The sequence below is a fragment of the Salvelinus namaycush genome, chromosome 9 (assembly GCF_016432855.1).
Source record: "Salvelinus namaycush isolate Seneca chromosome 9, SaNama_1.0, whole genome shotgun sequence".
NCBI classification, from domain to species: Eukaryota; Metazoa; Chordata; class Actinopteri; order Salmoniformes; family Salmonidae; genus Salvelinus; species Salvelinus namaycush.
This window is the reverse complement of record NC_052315.1, coordinates 44,282,623-44,299,769: the sequence shown is the minus strand read 5'-3', so window position 1 is coordinate 44,299,769 and position 17,147 is coordinate 44,282,623. Positions and strand designations below refer to the sequence as shown.

The 17,147-nt window shown below is 42.5% G+C and overlaps 1 protein-coding gene across 1 annotated transcript in view; it reads right to left on the bottom strand.

Annotated features, from left to right (window-relative positions):
- Window positions 1-16,412, bottom strand: part of kdm7ab (lysine (K)-specific demethylase 7Ab) — a 46,422-nt gene extending 30,010 nt beyond the window's left edge. Inside the window, exon 1 of the mRNA XM_039001497.1 lies at window positions 16,315-16,412. Within this exon, the coding sequence (XP_038857425.1) occupies window positions 16,315-16,412 (98 nt within the window). The remainder of the gene's footprint in view (window positions 1-16,314) is intronic.
- Window positions 16,413-17,147: the final 735 nt, after the last annotated feature.

The following is a 17,147-nucleotide window of genomic DNA, read 5'->3' as shown; positions in this document are numbered from 1 at the left end:
AGGTCTGGAATGTAATTACATGCTAGACTGTCTAGTGGCTAAAGTTAGCCAGCTCGAACATCGCAAACAAACTCTGTACCAGAGTAGCTTCTCTGAATGACAGTAGCAGTAGTGCCGTAGATATCCGAAAATAAGTAAATAAATATTTTGAAACCCAAAACCTAATTTTTGGAGTTAGAAGTAACCAGATTGTGACTACAACTAGAAGTTTATAATTCTTTGACCATGTGGTGTTACATTGGTGAGTAAAGACTCCTGCTTCCTACCCTTTAAACACGAAATGTATTGTCACTCCTGGGAGTCTAGCCCACTCCCTTATGCATGTGTAGTCTTCGTCTATGTCATACCATCATCCTGTGAGAGGGAGGCATCAGCTACAAAAAAGGATTTGGATATCCATTGTAACAACAGAGACTTCTTTCTCCCACTTAGGGCTCCCGAGTGGCGCAGCGGTCTAAGGCACTGCATCTCAGTGCTAGAGGCGTCACTACAGACCCTGGTTCCATTTCAGGCTGTATCACAACCGGCCGTGATTGGGAGTCCCATAGGACGGCGCACAATTGGCCCAGCGTCGTTAGGATTTGGCCGAGGTAGACTGTCATTGTAACTAGAAATTTGTTCTTAACTGACTTGTCTAGTTAAATAAAGGTTAAATACATAAATTATATTCTGTTGGATTTGCACCTTGCATGGCTGCTGTTGCGTTTCCCTACATACACACATCAGTCAGTTGCAGTGGTATTGCACCACTGTTGATGTGGGAGGGAGAACACCGGAGATGTTACAAAAACAAATCAGCTTGGCTACGTGTATATTTGTATTATTTTGGACTGTGGTGTTCTGGTGGATACCGGTAAAATACCAAGGATAAAGATTAAATGTAAAGAAACCCTCCTCAAATTTGGTCATGTTAGCCAGATAGAAAGGAGGGGGAAAAAACAGACAAACAAGTCCATGGCTGTTGGCCCCCGGCTGCACGCGTCATGCCTTAAAATGCTTAAATCCCTCTGGAGAGTGACTGTCTGTGCTTGAGAAGGAGACAATGGGGACTGTCTGCCAAGAGAGGGGGGGGGGGGGGGGGGTTCTAGCAGCACTAGCAGGGAACATAATGAAGCAGCACTCCAGAGATAGATAAGGAGCCAATGAGGGTGAAAATCCTCTTCCTCTGCCCATGAACCCAGTGACTGACACGGACAATCCGTCGCCTCATTGCCTTCGCTCTAAAGAGACCTGCCATTTTGTCCGAGTGGTGCTGTTCATTAGTCAGATGTGCAGTCAGAGGTTCATTGTGTTGATCCAGGGGAGAAACACATTTGAGCAGACAATGGAAGGAAATAAGACATCTGTCTTTATTAGTAGCATCCGTGAGGACATGGTGCCAACATTCGGCTACAAGAAACTGGTTAGTGTTTGATAGTGCACAAAAAAATCCTGGAGAGCACGGTTAGTGGGGGTCATCAAGGTGATATTGGACATATCTGGGTGGGTTCACTTATGAAGCACCTTAGAATTTCACTTTAGAATTTCCAGTAATTTCCCCTGGCCTCCGCATTGAGAAGCGATTCCAAACAAATAACACAATCTATCAGAGGCTGCCCTCTGCTTCACCTAGACTGGTGGTGGCACAAAGGTGTCTCCATGGTGATGGCAGACACACTGGCAGCGTTCCCGTCTCCCTGTACAACACGTCTGCTCACACACCCATACAGGCAGAGACTGAAGCTGCAGCCCCATTCCTCTGCACCATACCGGAGTTCTAGACAAAGCTGAATGTTGGTGAACAATGTTGGTGGACATAGGGCTGTGACAGTAATTGAATAACCGTGTAATTGACGCTTATGGATAAAGACAGTCATGAAAATAAAATAAGTCAAAAACTTTTAAATAGGCCTACATTATTAACCAAATTAGCTAAATGTATTAACTTTATTTTCATGTAGATACACTTTACCTAATAGCGGGGGTATTTACTAATGAATATGAGCCAATGTTCTGCTAACTTAAGTTAGACTGTCTATTAAAACGGTCTACATTTCCTCTCCAATGCTCTTGATGCTCCAGCAGCTAAACCGCTAGATGCACAGGGGTGTAGAAGCACTAGCCTATAGGCTATGGCACTTGAAGTGTGGACTTTCTTTTATACAATGCACGTTTCCATTGCTTGCTAGTAAATAAATATGGACAATGCGCCAATCCTCTCCAACCTGGCATAGTATAACTTAATGCGTTATCTTTTCTTAAGTTATAGACATGTATATTTGTTTCCATTTTAATGATTGTCAATTTAAATACTATCGCATAACTGTCTCTCTCCCCTTCATACATTCCTTGTCAATTCATCTTACTTCCTCATTTCAGAAAACCTAAGGTAGGCCTAGGTTTAAAAAAAATATGTTTTAAGGAAAGAATAAATATTTTCTTGTGTCTGACATGCGCTGGTGGCTTTGATTGACCGGTCCTTTTACAGGGGTGTGTGTGTGTGTGTGTGTGTGTGTGTGTGTGTGTGTGTGCGTGTGTGGAGAGAGAGTTCGCTGATTCTCTCTATAGGCCTAGATGTCCATCGATTGACCGCAGCATCAGGGTGTGATGTTACATTTTGGAAAAAACATTTTGAAATGAAACAGTGGACTTCGTGCGAATGGATTTGTGTGTCGAAATAGGATCCGTATTGAATATTATTTTTTTGTTGCAGAAAGCCGACAGTTAGGCATACATCTATGTTGACTCAGTCATGTGCTAATTGTGTGTCAATACAAACATTTCATAGATCCTCCAACCTGGCATTTCTTAATTTTTAGATTAATATTTATAAGTAATAACCTGAATAATAATTATGATAATGAAGTGCCATGATAATAACAAAACTAGTTTCAAATAGGTTTTATTAAGAAGCATAACCATGTAAACAAGTGTGACGTCCCCTTTTTACATTGGGTCTTATAGGCCTAAGACAACAGTAACATACATTTAAACAAAGTGAAATCACACGTTTCTTTTGAGTATGATAGCCTATACATTAAGTTGTGTCAAAACGAAAATGTGACAATCCTCTCCAATCTGACATTTCTTAATTTGTATACTGGACTAATATTTATAGGTAATAATAACTAATGGTAATAGTGGAGTTGCAGAGAAAAGCCAAGTGTTTCTTTTGAGTCTGATATGCACCAACCCCCCCCCCCCCCCCCCCAACGATTATGTTGGATGACCGTACATTGACCTGGCCAATTACCATAACCTCAAATTCCAAGACCGTCACAGCCCTAAATGGGCAGCTCAAGAAGAGATGTTCCCATTAAATTGTCAAATATCATTGCCACAATGTTAAAAAATTCAGAGTTTTTGGCTAATGGTTCCGTTTGTTTCAGTCTGTTTCACACACTGTAGACGTGAATGCTTTGAATAGCTGCACGTCTTTCTCACTTGAATAGAAGAAACAAACATTTTCCGCACCTTACTAAGAGGTCAGTTTACAGACAGGCCTACTATTCTGGGTTTAGGCTAAACTTTGTATGTGCCAAGCTTGTGATAGGTAGGGCAGTCCTAGCCTATTTATTCATAAGAGCACACTGAACATTCACATTAGGTAGGCTTGATAACGGAATTATCAGAATCAGCAGTGACCAGGGTTAGTTTCCCACAAGGGGCCTCAAACCTATCCCCAGACACACATTTCCTCCTTCAGATTCTCTGGATCACATTTACACCACATCGCATGATGAAACCATGGAATTTGAGCTGGGAGTCTAAGCTACTATGAGCACATAGCTCATATGGCTATGAGTCAAGGTACCTGGCTATGACCTTGGTATTCATCGGTCACCGATTTCACCGGACGATTAACATCCTCTTCTAGGTTAGCTTCATATTGATTAATTAACGTCATTCATAAACAAAGACTTGCCGAGGGGCAGGAGTCTGTGAGAACAACTTCTCACAAAAAAAGACTTCACTCACAGTCGAGAGGCAGGAAACGCAGCGAAGAGAACAGAAGAGAAACTCACTCTTCCCCCTCATCCCTGGGTTGTGTCCTTTATTCGAACCAGGGGGGGGAACGACTGCTTCCTCTCATTGAAGCCAAGAAGTTCAAGGCCGACTGCGGTACTGCAGGCATTGTTTGCAAAACATCGGAAAATCTTTGTGGTCATTGTACCAATAATTACTTCTATTAAATCAGATGCATGTCTTTGAACTGATTATTTAAAACAAAATCATACACAGAAGAAGTAGGGATAATTTAGTAGCTAATGGCTGCCTGCAGTACTCCGGTTGGCCTTTTATTTAACCCTTATTTTACCAGGTAAGTTGACTGAGAACACATTCTCATTTACAGCAACAACCTGGGGAATAGTTACAGGGGAGAGGAGGGGGATGAATGAGCCAATTGTAACCTGGGGATAATTAGGTGACCGTGATGGTATGAGGGCAAGATAGGGAATTTAGCCAGGACACCGGGGTTAACACCCCAACTCTTACGATAAGTGCCATGGGATCTTTAGTGACCACAAAGAGTCAGGACACCCGTTTAAAGTCCCATCTAAAAAGCGGCAACCTACACAGGGCAATGTCCACAATCACTGCCCTGGGGGATTGGGATATTTCTTTTAGACCAGAGGAAAGGGTGCCTCCTACTGGTCCTCCAACACCACTTCCAGTAGCATCTGGCTCCCATCCAGGGACCCACCAGGACCAACCCTGCTTAGCTTCAGAAGCAAGCCAGCAGTGGGATGGAGGGTGGTATGCTGCTGGCCAAGTTGAGATACTCAATGAGGGAGCAGCACTGAGCTAGCCTGCAACATCACTTCCTGGGAGTAGCTCAAACTGCGCATACTGTGTCTACATAAATCTCCCACGAGACACCATCTTAGCAGATTTCCTGGGCTTCAAATGCACTATTGAGTCTTCACATAGGAATGAATGGTGTCCTGTGATTGATGGCTTTGTGCATTCATATATGTGACCCGATTCAGGAAACTAGGCGTATGTCGCAAGTCACGACTTCACAGGAGAGCCTTTTGAACGTAAAAAAATATTTATCAAAATATGTTTTTTGGCAGAAATGCCTTCTCGAACATGTGAACTTTCATGTGCCTTAATATCAAACTTATGTCATCTGTAAATACATATAAAATTGTTAAATTACAAGCCTAGTTGGTTTAGCCACAGAAAACCTTCCCGCTAGCCATGATTGGCTGAGATAATGAATGGGCTGGACATGCCGAGGGAAGAGTTTGGATTGGTCTGTGGTGTTGCATCATTACGAGCAGGTCTTAAAATGACCTGCTCGTAATGTGTAGATACATCCTTTTACTGCATTTTTTTAGAAAGACATGTTAGCCATGGAGAACTGCAAATATGTTGCTACTGCTCTCAATAACATTGCTGGCCTGACTTTATCAGGCGATATTGACAAAGGTCCGTTTCTGGATGACGATCGTGCCATACAATGCTGACTCTCATTTCATAACACGTTTTGAAATCAGTGGAACACAACGGGGCAAACAATCTGTGCAAACTAAACGGAAACACAGGATGTCTTATAAAAAGGGGTTGCAGTCTGCCGTGAAGCTTTCATCCATGTATACAGGTAAGAATCTAGCTACGGGGCCTCCCGGGTGGCGCAGTGGTCTAGGGCACTGCTTAGCAGTGCTAACTGCGCCACCAGAGTCTCTGGGTTCGCGCCCAGGCTCTGTCGCAGCCGGCCGCGACCGGGAGGTCCGTAGGGCGACGCACAATTGGCATAGCGTCGTCCGGGTTAGGGAGGGTTTGGCCGGTAGGGATATCCTTGTCTCATCGCGCTCCAGCGACTCCTGTGGCGGGCCGGGCGCAGTGCGTGCCAACCAAGGGGGCCAGGTACACGGTGTTTCCTCCGACACATTGGTGCGGCTGGCTTCCGGGTTGGAGGCGCGCTGTGTTAAGAAGCAGTACGGCTGGTTGGGTTGTGCTTCGGAGGACGCATGGCTTTCGACCTTCGTCTCTCCCGAGCCCGTACGGGAGTTGTAGCGATGAGACAAGGTAGTAATTACTAGCGATTGGATACCACGAAAATTGGGGAGAAAATGGGATAAAATTTAAAAAAAAAAAAGAAAGAAAAAAAAAAGAATCTAGCTACAGATTCAGATATTATACGTTTCTAATTTTGTCCGAAAGTTGTTTTCATTGCAAGCTAAAGCTTGCTGTTAGCTAGCCAGCTGGAGTTCGATGGCTGGCTTGCTAACTAACATTGAACCTAATGTTTTTTGGTTAACTTTAGCTTGCTATGACAATTGGTTTGTGTTGCTAGTAACGTTACTCTATAGAGTGGGATTATAGTTAATTTTTTAGCTAGCTAGCTAATGTTAACGTGACATGTCTAAACAAAAGATACCAAGTTAAAGCTTGCTGTTAGCTTGCTAACGTTAGGTGGCTGGCTTGCTAGCTAACATTAACTTGTGTATGAAGTGTGTGTAACGTTAGTGATGTTCTCAGAATGCCATTTTGCATCCATTGTATAATAATGCTAAAATAATTGTATCTGGAATGTGTCTTTCAGCATTAAATCAGTAGAACACACCTGACTCTAATCCGCCAGTCATACAGTCATCAAAAAGAGAGCTGGCCCAAGCAAGCAAAGGCAGCAGCGCAGTCATCAACTACATGCACCATTTCTTCACCAACTACGGAGTTGGACCTGAATTGTGATAACTGCAGTGGCCAAAACAAGAACAAGTGTGTGCTCTGGTATTGTGCCTGGTGGACCAAGCTCCATCACAATCTGGACCTTCACTTCCTGATCACAGGCCACACCAAGTTTGCCCCGGACTGGTGCTTCGGCCTCATCAAGCAGCACTTCAGAAAGACCAGACTGAACACTGAGATTGCTGATGTTGTGAAGGACAGCACTGTGACAGGGGTCAACATCCCACAGCTGATTGGACTGGAGGATGGTACGGTGCTTGTGGAAAACTATGGAGGGAAACAACATCTGACTCCGTACTTCAGGCCATTGCCACAGATCAAGCAGTACCAGCACTTCGGGGTAAAAATAATAATTTTATTTGTATGAGGTTATTCTTATCTAAACTTGGGAGGTGAATTGATGTTGTGCAGGGTTGTAATGTCTTCAGATTTTTTGTTATTCCCTGTTTTACAGCTTCGATGCTCTGGAGCCTGGTGTTGTCACCAAGGAGCGTTCCGACTGTCGGGACCAGGTTTCGGCTGATGCGCAACGCTGACATCCTTCCTCCCATAGGTGGTCCCATTGTTCCTCAGAAATGCAGTGTATGATATACCATTTTGTAGCTCTGAGTCTCTACTTTTATCCAATATAAAAAACTGAAATTCAAATTGCTACATAAGACCGAATCCAGGTGGTGAGTCATATATACAGTCATTGGTTCGAACCCCGCCAGGCTGCAGCCTCTCTCGGCCGAGACATTTCTTAAGAGCTTAAGGACCATGGAGAATAATGAATGTAGGAAGTGTCACCTCCACACCAGAGGAAGCAGCCCCCCCTTGGCCTCTGCTGACAAAGCCACTGTCTTGCCTGCCTCTGAGACAACTTCCTGTGACATGGTCCAAGCTGAGAGCATAGGCTTCACACAACAAACCCCTTGTATGATTAGCCTATAGGGACCTGAGTTTTTCTAGGTCAGGGTATATGGGTCAGAAATCTTGGGCCAGAAATCTTGGGCCAGGAGTTACCGTCAAGTAACCGGAGCAGCACAAACTCTTGGACACTATGTATGAAAAATGGCATAGGCCATTGTGTAGATCCTACAATTTATAATGTCCATGCGTCAACTATGTTTCCTTAGGTTTCATAAATATCTCAAGGCACGGCAAGTGGGCTAAAATGCAATAACAATAACCATAGTCAGAGGCCATGCATGAAATGCATCGAATTTCTGACAGCTCAAGAGTTTCTCACATGACAACCTGGGCTTCATCAGTTCCTTAGCAATGAATGAGCAGAGGGTTGACCTCGCTTTGCCATTGTGGAAAACCTGATTAGGGAAAGGGAATACTTAGTCAATTGCACAACTGAATGCATTCAACCGCAATGTGTTTATGCATTTAAACCAACCCCTCTGAATCAGAGGGCCTTAATCGACGTCATTGGCGCCCGGGGGGGTTATCTGCCTTGTTCAAGGGCAGAACAGCGGATTTTTCCACCTTGCCGGCTTGGGGATTCGAACAAGCAACCTTTCGTTTACTGTCCCAACGCTTTAACCGCTAGGCTACCGGCGGAGGAACATTGTGTTACCAGTTAAGGCTGAAATAGTTTCTCTCCTGTTAAACAGCTTCCTGAAAGTTATCATGAGACTCACTGAATGAAGGCTATGAAGTCCTGAAACTGTGTTATCCAAGCACTTAATGAAATGGACTAGTCAGCGACATTCCCAGTGCTGTACTTCATTCATAAAATGTAATTGATTTATTGTCCACGTGAATTAGGCTTATGTTCCCTATTTAATCATCATTGATCTGATCTTGATTATGATCTGATTAACACAGACATAGCATTTCAATGGATACAGTAAAAAAAGGACTCAAAACCAATTACTGTAAATGAAGAGCTGTGCAACACTGGATGATTAGAGGTAAAGCAATACATCTATATGAAACGTCAGCCTCTCGTATGTGGCCACACACGTGCACACACACTTAAAATGATATCACCCATCGCAAAGCAATCATAATAACATAATAGCAGCCTAAATAGAGTAGAGTAAACCACCAGACCAGTCCCACTAAAAACTTAAGAGTTTAATCACATGGATCATCAATCTCTCCCCAGTATTTTCATCCTGCAGGGACATTGATAGATGGAGTGCTGAACTTGCCTAAGGCCAGTGGCAGTGCAATCAGTCTTCCTCAGTCAGTCACACACACACACTAGTGATGAGCATTTGACATCATTTCACTATTCAAATAATAATCATGAATTCTTTTCGGATAGTCTAAATAAAAAAATATTTATATTTATAAATAGAAACGCTCTCCATTACATAGTCTATGCAGTCACCAGAAAACGCTAACATCCTGTTCAGGGATACAGCATTTTCAACTTGCATTGCTAGTTATAGCCTAATGTTAGCTAGCTAGCTAACATTGAACCTGGTAGGTTAGCTACGTGCAGATTTGTGCAGGGTAGTAATGTTATGAGTTGGGATTATGGTTCAATGTTTAGCTAGCTAGCTGTCTAAACAAAATACTCCACTTTGCAAGTGACCATTTCACTACAACTTCTGTATCCTGTGCATGTGACAAATACTATATAAAATAAAATCAAAGTGTATGTGTTTACCAGAGACTGTAATGTGAAGAACATGACCTGCACCAAAGTCAAATTAGGATATAACGTTAGGCCAACGAGACAGTGTCCAAGTTCTAAATTACTCTGGTAGAATACCCTGCTTTTATTATTTCGTCACACTCACATCTGTAAGCTATTTTCTGTAATTGGCTCGCAATTAACTTGTAAATAATGATCAGGTTGCGAGTTTATTTTCCTGTAAAAATGAAGACAAATGAGCTTAAGTGAAGACGTTGTGGAGATGTTGCTATATGATATGGTCATTATTTGAACTGGCTATCTAGCTAACAAGCTAGAAACGAACCAAAACATTGTTCAGAAAGTTGCTTTAAGTTGCCGGGCTTGCAAGATTCCAATAAAGTAAATTCATTTTTAAAACAGATGGGTTTATTGGTGTTAAAATACACTAGTTATGCTATTTTGGACCACCAGGCTGCTGATGTCATGCAGCCTGTAGTTTAAATGTTTTGATAACGACAAGTTTGACATCGGACGACAATAGAATGTTCATGATGTCACTGCGACAACTGTCGATAGACGTAGTATAAACCAGTCTTTATTCTTGAAATCTTTGGTTGTTTAAGTACAGTGCATTTGAAAAGTATTCAGACCTTGACTTTTCCACATTTTGTTACGTTGCAGCCTTATTTAAAAATTGATTAAATAAAACAATTCTCAATCTACACACAATAGCCCATAATGAAAAAGCGAAAACTGGTTTTTCGAAATGTTTGCAAATGTAAAAAAAGATATTTCTGCATTTTTTAAATTATTTTTACATAAGTATTCAGACCATTTACTATGAGACCTGAAATTAAGCTCAGGTGCATCCTGTTTCCATTAATCATCCCTGAGAAGTTTCTACAACATGATTGGAGTCCACCTGTGGAAATTCAATTGATTGGACATGATTTGGAAAGGCACACACCTGTCTATATAAGGTCCCATAGTTGACAGTGCATGTCAGAGCAAAAACCAAGCCATGAGGTTGAAGGAATTGTCCGTAGAGCGCCGAGACAGGATTGTGTCGAGGCACAGGTCTGGGGAAGGGTACAAAAAAAAATGTCTGCGGCATTGAAGGTCCCCAAGAACACAGTGGCCTCCATCATTCTTAAATGAAAGAAGTTTGGAACCACCAAGACTCTTCCCAGAGCTGGCCACCCAGCCAAACTGAGCAAACGAAGGAGAAGGGCCTTGGCCAGGGAGGTGACAAAGAACCCAATGGTCACTGACAGAGGGCCAGAGTTCCTCTTCCAGAAGGATAACCATCTCTACAGCACTCCACCCATCAGGCCTTTGTGGTAGAGTGGCCAGACAGAAGCGACTCCTCAGTATAAGGCCGAGCAGCCCGCTTGGAGTTTGCCAAATTTTGCTTAAAGACTCTCAGACCATGAGAAACAAGATTCTCTGGTCTGATGAAACCAAGATTGAGTCACGTCTGGAGGAAACCTGGCACCATACCTACGGTGTAGCATGGTGGTGGCGGCATCATGCTGTGGGAATGTTTTCCAGCAGCAGGGACTGGAAGACTAGTCAGGATTGAGGGAAAGATGAACGGAGCAAAGTACCGAGAGATCCTTGGTGAAAACCTGCTCCAGAGTTCTCAGGAGCTCAGACTGGGGCGAAGGTTCACCTTCCAATGGGACAACAACCCTAAGCACACAAGACAATGCAGGAGTGGCTTTGGGACAAGTCTCTGAACGTCCTTGAGTGGCCCAGCCAGAGCCCGGACTTGAACCCAATCAAACATCTCTGGAGAGACCTGAAAATAGCTGTGCAGCAATGCTCCCCATCCAACCTGACAGAGCTTGATAGGATCTGCAGAGAAGAATGGGAGAAACTCCCCAAATACAGGTGTGCCAAGCTTGTAGCGTCATACCCAAGAAGACTCGAGGCTGTAATCGCTTCCAAAGGTGCTTCAATAAAGTACTGAGTAAAGGGTCAGAATACTTATGTAAATGTGATCTGTTTTTTATTTTTAATAAATTAGCAAAAATGTCTTAACTTCTTTTTGCTCTGTCATTATGGGGTATTGTGTGTAGATTGATGAGGGGAAAAAACTATTTAAAGTCAAGGGGTCTGAATATTTTCCAAATGCACTGTACATGTGAATCCTTAAAGAGATGGGCTGACGCTTAAGAGGGTGTGAACGATGCTGAATTGTGTAGACAAAGAGCTCTCCAGTAGGTTTACCAAAACATTCAAGGGCCATTTTCTCAAGTGAGGTTACAAGTATCAACTTTCAAAGCAGAATTACTTTCCCATTGTTCCTCAACTGTAGTGTATGATATACCATTTTCTAGCTCAGAGTTTCTACTTTTTTCCAATGTAAAAAACACAATTTAAAATTTGACTACTTAAAACTTCTTATGGCTGCAGGGGCAGTATTGAGTAGCTTGGATGAAAGGTGCCCAGAGGTGCCCATAGTAAACTGCCTGCTCCTCAGTCCCAGTTGCTAATATATGCATATTATTATTCGTATTGGATAGAAAACACTCTGAAGTTTCTAAAACTGTTTGAATTATGTCTGTGAGTATAACAGAACTCATATGGCAGGCAAAAACCTGAGAAAAAATTCAAACAGGAAGTGGGAGTCCTGGGAGTGCATTCCGACAAAGATCAGCAAAGGTAAGTGAAGATTTATAATGCTTTTTATGAGTTTTGTTGACTGCACAATTTGGCGGGTAACTGTATGGCTTGCTTTTGTGGCTGAACGCTGTTTTCAGATTATTGAATATTGTGTTTTGCCGTAAGGCTTTTTGAAATCTGACACAGCGGTTGCATTAAGAACAAGTGTATCTTTAATTCTATGTAAAACATGTATCTTTCATCAAAGTTTATGATGAGTATTTCTGATATTTGACGTGGCTCTCTGCAATTTCTCCGGATATTTTGGAGGCATTTCTGAACATGGCGCCAATGTAAACTGAGGTTTTTGGATATAAATATGAACTTAATCGAACAAGACATATTTGTATTGTGTAACATGAAGTGTTATCTGTTATCCTATGAGTGTCATCTGATGAATATCATCAAAGGTTAGTGATTAATTTTATCTCTATTTGTGCTTTTTGTGACTCCTCTCTTTGGCTGGAAAAATGGCAGAATTTTTCTGTGACTTGGTGGTGACCTAACATAATCGTTTGTGGTGCTTTCGCTCAAAAGCCTATTTGAAAATCGGACACTTTGGTGGGATTAACAACAAGATTACCTTTAAAATGATATAAGATACATGTATGTTTGAGGAATTTTAATTATGAGATTTCTGTTGTTTGAATTTGGTGCCCTACACTTTCACTGGCTGTTGTCATATCGATCCCGTTAACGGGATTGCAGCCATATTAAGACCGAATCGAGCCGGTCGGTCACATATGGATCTGTGCCCCTCACTTTGAACTGGACTGTGTTTAGGCTACAGTATGAGCGGTCGTGAGTAGATGCGCTTGTTTTGAGATAAGTGAGAGCTGCATGTAGCCACGTGCACATTGGTTCATATTCTTTGCCAGTTAGTGAGTTATTAGCCTAGTTATAGCTCATTTCTAGTCAACAATGGGGGAATGGTTAATTCCGACAAGAGCACAAACAGGTGCATTTCTAGCCATCTTTTAAAAGCTAGTCAGGTAAAGAGCTTTGTCTTAAAGGGGAAGTGTTGTATTTTGAGACGGTATTAAATAAGCTATGTAGCCAATAGGCAGAGCATAGTATAGCATAATTTGTCTGATTCCCAGTAATATTGGGAATAATAATGAATTTTTTTTGTAAAGTGCTTTCTTGCATCAAACAACATTTTCAGGCACCTCCTTATCTGAAGGACAAGCTAAAGTTAATAAATCTTCTTTGGGATCGGTGTCCCTTCCTCGGGACGGTTGAGCTAACGTAGGCTAATGTGATTAGCATGAGGTTGTAAGTAACAAGAACATTTCCCAGGACATAGACTTATCTGATATTGGCAGAAAGCCAATACTGCACTGTCCAATTTACAGTAGCTATTACAGTGAAATAATACCACGCTATTGTTTGAGGAGAGTGCACAATTTTGAACATAAAAGGTTATTAATAAACAAATGAGGCATATTTGGGCAGTCTTGATACAACATTTTGAACAGAAATGCAATGGTTCAGTCAAACTTTGCACATACACTGCTGCCATCTAGTGGCCAAAATGTATATTGCACCTGGGCTGGAATAATACATTATGGCCTTTCTCTTGCATTTCAAAGATGGTACAAAAAAAACACAAAAGAACAGTTGGTTTTTTCTTTGTATTATCTTCTACCAGATCTATTGTGTGTTATTCTCCTACATTCCTTTCACATTTCCACAAACTTCAAAGTGTTCACTTTCAAATGGTACCAAGAATATGCATATCCTTGCTTCAGGGCCTGAGCTACAGGCAGTTAGATTTGGATATGTCATTTTAGCCAAAAAATTGTAGGCTGAATGATAAAACAGCTATTTCCGTGTAAAAATGTTATGGGATGCGTTTTTCTCCATAGTTTTTTTATGGTAGGCGACTCTGGTAGGCCCACATTATGATCAAAGCCACAGTAGCCTACTTGGCCACTGTCAAAAATGTAACTTAAAACAGATACAGCCTCAGTGTTCACAGTAAACACACACCGGAAGTTGCAAAGAATTTTCACAACGTTCAAGTTTGCACTCAGTGCCCCAAAAAATTAGAGGGAACATTAGTAGTACTACCTTTTTATGTATCAATTTTTTAGCAAGCACTCTTATCCAGAGCAATTTACAGGATCAATTTGGGTAAGTGCCTTGCTCGACAGCACAAACCCCCTCCCCCCACCTAGTCGGCTCTGGAATCGAACCAGCGACCTTTCGGTTACTGGCTCAACACTTCACCTCTATGCTATCTGCCGATTGCTTGCTAGCACCCACACGAGGGCGAGGCTAGCGTGGCTAGGCGAGTGCCGCTTGTATAGTGTAAATGGCCAGTGTCACACACTTTGGAGTGTCAGAATTCTAGGCAGCCATCTAAATACTAACATATTTGATGCCACTGATTAAAGTAGGAAAGCAACACTCTCCAGGAAAGAGACTCTGAAGAAAGACCCAAGCATATAAAATGTGTGAACAGCATCAGTAAGAGTTTAATGTCTGGCATGAATAGCAAAAACGCTTCTAATAGCCTAATCCCCCCGAACACTCTCCCCTCTGCAGCTCCCCAGCTCCCAAACTGGCCTGTGCTCAGTGCCTGATAATAACACAGCCTACCGTCTGCCTGCGGCTAGACAGCATAATCCCATTGGTGGCAGGCAGCACTGAAGACAAGAGGTTTCCCAACAACAGAAAACACACAGGATCAGGCAAGGCAACCCCACCAAAAAGGGATGCGGCTGGGCCCCCGTAATCTACCATGCAGGGGAGCAATCCGGGCCTTGGGCACAGAGGAATAAGGGAAGAGAGGGTGTAACAGATAAAAGCTCCCAACTACAATCCCTTTGTTGAGAGAGCCTTCAGTAAACACGTTTGTGTGTACAGACACACAGTCCCAGGTGAACCTTGGCATGCCTGCACTAAGTTAGGCCATAGTGAGCTTACTCACACTTATGTTTGTTAATGAGAAAATAATGAGTTGTAGTGCAGCGTTCATGCCTCGATCTCTCTCAGCGTGCAGGCAGAAGATATGAATTCCTTGCTCAGTTCCTGGCAGCACACTTTATAGTTAAGCCCAGCTGTTTCAGTGCAGAATTTTTTTTCTTCTGTAAAGCTAAACATGACAGAATGTGCCGTACTGTGGACCACCTCTGACATGCATGATGAGAGGCCTCATGTTGGCGTGAACCAAGCAACTGGGGTGAGATTTTATTTAACTAGGCAAGTCAGTTAAGAACAAATTCTTATTTACAAACCCGGACGACGCTGGGCCAATTGTGCACCGCCCTATGGGACTCCCAATTACGGCCTGTTGTGATGCAGCTTGGATACGAAGCCGGGTGTCTGTAGTGATAGATAATTTATTCATATCTCTTATCCTGGCCCCTTGGGAACAATGATTTTGAGAATGTCAAGTTTCGTCTTTAGGAAAACATGATGTTCGAGGGACACGTCAAACACGTGCACTTGCCTTAAAAATGTGTTTCTGAATTCTAACGCTAGATGGCTCTCGCCATGTGGACATCTTTGTTCGGAAGGGACATTTAAATTCCCGTCCTCGACTTGACCACCCAACACTCCCATTTGGTCCATTTCTCAATGATGAGAAACATTTCCAACATCAAAATGTTGTCTCTAGAATTCAGGCTACTTCCTCTTCCTGTACTGGAGTGAACGGCAGTACACCCATTGCCTCGCCTATTGTTTATTGCCCCCCAAACCCACAAAAGTCACTTATTTGAAATAAGTAAAAATCAAGTTAATCTGGCATCCTCACGGCATGAATCATGACATGACAGCTAGTTAACACAGTAAAAAAAACATTTAGCTACAGATGAAGGTTTATGATTTCTGTCTGGCTGTCAGGAGGCGCAAGACAAAACTTGACAAACACTAAACGACAACAGAGCCTAGACAACTGTGCTTGATTCGAAGTTTCTGCTCTAAAACTGACTAGCTACATCTACTGCAAATAAAGTACAATTGGCTGACAAACCAACTGTTCCTTCTACTCCTAACCAAATACTATAAAATAACTAGCAATCGCAGGGAGTTCATTTCCGTATAATTGCGTGCTGTGTTTACTTGTGCAGAGATCTGGCACTGGGATTTTAAAAAAAAATACAACGTTTAATGACTCCGATTTCAACTACCGCATCGTCCGTTGTATGTCTAAAAGAAAGTAGGTAAACAAACGAATATGTAGCCAAGCTGCGCAAATGTCCGTTCGCTCGCGCTGGGTGCTCGCGAGATGCTCTGCACGGTCTTGATCGAACCTCTAATCACAGAGCGAGACTGACATCGCAATACTACTTGACTTTCCTTAACAGATTATTAGGACAGTCGTTGACGCACTCCTGTCATTTTCAGGTATGCCATTAAGGAATATGTCGGCTCCTTACCTGCCATGAAACCAGTCATTACAAATGTCGCATTCAATCATAAACCGGCTAACATCGTAAGACTGCCGGCAGACACAGTACAGCGGGGCCGCCGCCATCTTCTTAGTGTCCAAACAAACAACGCAGCCAGAAAGTTGGGCGGGGACTGTTTTCAACATACACGGAAAAAGCCGAGGGCGAAACGATAATTTACGATAACGTTGGAGGAGACCACACGACCACTCTGTGTAGCATGATATTTGTTAATCATAATAAGCAATAATTTACTATTATTCAACCCAAGCAACGATCGCAACACCGTAATGTAGGCTATATTAACTCAACTTGCATGCACGCTAAATAAAAGAACAAGTTGTAGAGTGTTATAAGCCAGAGGTCTTTGATGTGGCCTGTTGGCACCAGGTGCTCCAAACTGTTAATAAAAGAGCGTGCCCTCTGGTATAAACGTTTGGCTAAAGTGGCGATTCCGGTTGGACCAAACGGCGAAATCTTTTTTAACCCAAAGTATGGAAACTAGTGTGGGACTGGAATGTGATGTGGCATATGTATAGGACTTTTATTGTGATATCCATCCATACCTGTATTCTAATTGGCTCCTGTATTAGAGCAAGGGCTTCTGGGTAGTAGATCAGTCAGCGCTGCCATGATGTAGTGTGTGCGGTTGTGCCAATCACTCTCCCATTATTATGTATTTAATATATCCCCTTTTGTGTTATACAGTCTCATCATTAACATATGAAGTCTGATGCACTGGTGCTGCATTTGGTTAGCTTCTTCAATTACAAGACCTTCAACCCACGTCCTTACACTAGGAACAACATTGCAACTGGTAG